Source organism: Poecilia formosa, unplaced genomic scaffold (assembly GCF_000485575.1).
Source record: "Poecilia formosa unplaced genomic scaffold, Poecilia_formosa-5.1.2 Scaffold284, whole genome shotgun sequence".
Taxonomy (NCBI): domain Eukaryota; kingdom Metazoa; phylum Chordata; class Actinopteri; order Cyprinodontiformes; family Poeciliidae; genus Poecilia; species Poecilia formosa.
In genome coordinates this window covers 45,938-47,657 of record NW_006800223.1, presented here as the reverse complement: position 1 = coordinate 47,657, position 1,720 = coordinate 45,938, and the positions used below count along the sequence as shown (strand labels likewise).

The following is a 1,720-nucleotide window of genomic DNA, read 5'->3' as shown; positions in this document are numbered from 1 at the left end:
CTTCATCAGAAGCAACAACTGCACCACCTTCTCTACCTATCTTCAATCACAAGGCATTCCCCAGGGCTTGGTGCTTGGCCCTTGGCCCTCTGCTCTTCATCCTGTACATGATTCTCCTTGGTTCCACTTACACTGCTATGCCGATGAGGGGTTACTGCACACTGTCCTGCTGTCATTGATGCACTCAAACTTTCTCAAACTCAACTGTGACAAGCCAGACATCATCGTCATCTGTCCCAGATCCCTTACGGAAACTGCCATCAACTTCAGTTTCACCACTGACAACACCACTTTGTTTCACTTCACTTACATCTGCAGCCTTGGAGTCATCTTCAACAGTAACCTCTCTGTAGTATAAACACATCAACCACATTGTAAGAATTGCCTCCTGTCATCCAAAAGTTATCGCTCATCTCCACCCGTCACTCCCCTTCTCAGCTGATCAAATTCTCATCTGTGACTTAATTACTCACCTCCAGGCTTGACTACCGTACCAGCGTACTTTATGGTTCATCATGGAAAGTAATTGATACAAGACTCTGCTGCTGGCTAACCAAGCCCCATGCTACGTCATGAAGCTGCTCCACTGCCACACTCCTCGCTCCTCTGATGCCACTCAGAACCAAGCACCAGACCTGCATGGACTCAGCCTTCTCCATAGCTGCTCCCTCCCTCCCCAAACACTTATCCACATTCAAGTCATATCTCGGAACACACCTTTTCAGAACAGCTTTTTATGTATGTCCTGTTTTATGCTCATCGTGTCTGTGTTGTATTTGACCATTTGTTATTTAGCAAAATATTAGGATATGGTTTTTATGTAATAGCTCTATTGTTTTTCCAGAGGTCAACAAAAATAAAACCACATAAACTCTCTCCATAATTTTATCATAACTGGTGTAATGAAACAATGTAATATGTTGTTTGTAAATCTTATTGTATATCTTACTGTTGAAGGTGAGGTATCCAAAGAGGGCGGCCAGCAGGTACATGATGAACATGGCCAGGAAGGAAACGTTGGCCACATTCTGCATCTTTCGGCGTGAGGGGCTGTTCAGGGAAGGAGAGTTTTAGACACCAGACCAAACTTTAAAGAAATATAACATTGGTTTAGTTTAAACCTTATAGAAAGTTTGAGTTAAATCCATGCAGCAGCACTTACTCTTTGAGCTCATCATACATGGGTAGGATAGTAGGATGGCACACAAAGGCAAAAGTGAGGATGGGTATAGCATAGGCAGTCTGGAGAGATGGAAAAATACAAAGATTAGAAGTTATTCTATGAGTGTTATTGAAAATATTCAAACCTGTTTAATCTGTGAGAGATTTATTTACCTGTGAGTTAAAGACAAAGTATTTAGGTTTGCAAGTGTCATCATCTGTAGTGGCGTTGTCGGGGGTGCTGCTGAACATGGTTTCATTTCCAGTGTCAGGAAGAGGCAGAGGGCATGGGATCTGGAACTTCTTTATGATCACCTGCAGGAACATAAAGAGAAATATATTTTTGGTCTTTTTAAAAATATTTTACAAGCTAAACAACTAGGGTTATGAATGAAATGGTTGATTCTATCCAAGTTCTGAAGTTCTCACCACAATCAGAAAAAACACCATGAAGAGCAAAGAGAGACCACTGGTGTAACCAAGGTAACCTAAGGAAGATGGAAAGAAAGTCATTTATAAGGAGCAACATTTTGTGACACACACACACACACACACACAC

General features: G+C 41.8%; 1 protein-coding gene across 1 annotated transcript in view; it reads right to left on the bottom strand.

Moving 5' to 3' along the window:
- The window catches only part of LOC103151537 (sodium-coupled neutral amino acid transporter 2-like), an 8,265-nt gene that overhangs the window by 1,979 nt on the left and 4,566 nt on the right, over positions 1-1,720 (bottom strand). The window contains 5 exon segments of the mRNA XM_016681538.1: positions 256-290; positions 896-1,050; positions 1,163-1,242; positions 1,336-1,476; positions 1,591-1,649. Of these exon segments, the coding sequence (XP_016537024.1) occupies positions 256-290; positions 896-1,050; positions 1,163-1,242; positions 1,336-1,476; positions 1,591-1,649 (470 nt within the window).